The sequence below is a fragment of the Galeopterus variegatus genome, unplaced genomic scaffold (assembly GCF_000696425.1).
Source record: "Galeopterus variegatus unplaced genomic scaffold, G_variegatus-3.0.2 Scaffold13411, whole genome shotgun sequence".
NCBI classification, from domain to species: Eukaryota; Metazoa; Chordata; class Mammalia; order Dermoptera; family Cynocephalidae; genus Galeopterus; species Galeopterus variegatus.
Window position 1 is genome coordinate 23,978 of NW_007739522.1, and position 961 is coordinate 24,938.

The window sequence follows — 961 nt, forward strand, 5'->3', positions numbered from 1 at the left end:
TGTCTGGCATATATATAAAATCTTTCCTCTTAAGGTTCAGTTATTATTTATTACCAAATTCCCTTTTAGATTACTGAGAACCAAGCGATCTTTCTCTTGTTGTTCCTTAAAGAAAAAGATACATCCAAATTAAAGTGCTGTTCTCAATCCAATAGCGTGCAGGGAGGTCAATTTATTAGGTCGCACCTTGCTTTCATTTTTTCATAAATTAGAATGGGAAACACAAGAACACATCACTGGCCTCAAGATCCCTTTACCAAAAGCTAATTCAGAGGCAGACTCCTGATATCTTCTGATCTCAAGAATCAACAAATTGCATTTCTCCAGATTCCTGACCTGGCATAAAGGAGGAATAACTGGATTGAAAAGCAAAGGTTGTGACAATGTGAGAGTGAACAGAGATGTCATGGAGGTTGCTGACTGGATGTGAGAGGTGACGTGGATGGAAACTAGCAGGATCCTCACTGAGGAACCGTGATCCTATGGGTGGACCAGAATCTTCTCCTGGAGGGGTCAAAGCAGGTTGAGGGTCACCTGCAGACTCTGATGACAGATGGTGATGGGTATGTGGCAGGATCTGAGCTCAGACTGGTGCAGTGGTTTCCTTACCTCCAAATTAGTCCTGGCCTTCTTTAAAACATCATGTGTCCTGGTCACTGAAACACAAAACAGCCCCACAGGGCAGAAATTACCAACTGGATCCCTCCTTGCTTGGCATGTGGTTCTAAAACATTTCCTTCAGGTCACTCAGCAGGGGTCTTTTGCTGCCCCCATCCTCCTCTCCCTCTGCATCCACAGTCACTGGAGGCACAGGACGTTCAGGGACATCCTGTCAGTCTCTCTCCTCCTGACATCCCCGAGCCGTTCTGGGCTCTGTTCATCCGCGGCACAAGGGGCGTGTCTAGAAGACCACCCCCTTTCGTTTCCCATTGCCTGGCTCAGGCCACCTACATTGGCTGAT

The 961-nt window shown here is 46.6% G+C and overlaps 1 protein-coding gene across 1 annotated transcript in view; it reads right to left on the minus strand.

Moving 5' to 3' along the window:
• Positions 1-6: 6 nt before the first annotated feature.
• The window catches only part of LOC103581592 (myomegalin), a 6,972-nt gene continuing 6,017 nt past the window's right edge, over positions 7-961 (minus strand). The window contains exon 6 of the mRNA XM_008563388.1: positions 7-656. Within this exon, the coding sequence (XP_008561610.1) occupies positions 514-656 (143 nt within the window). The 3' untranslated portion in view covers positions 7-513. The remainder of the gene's footprint in view (positions 657-961) is intronic.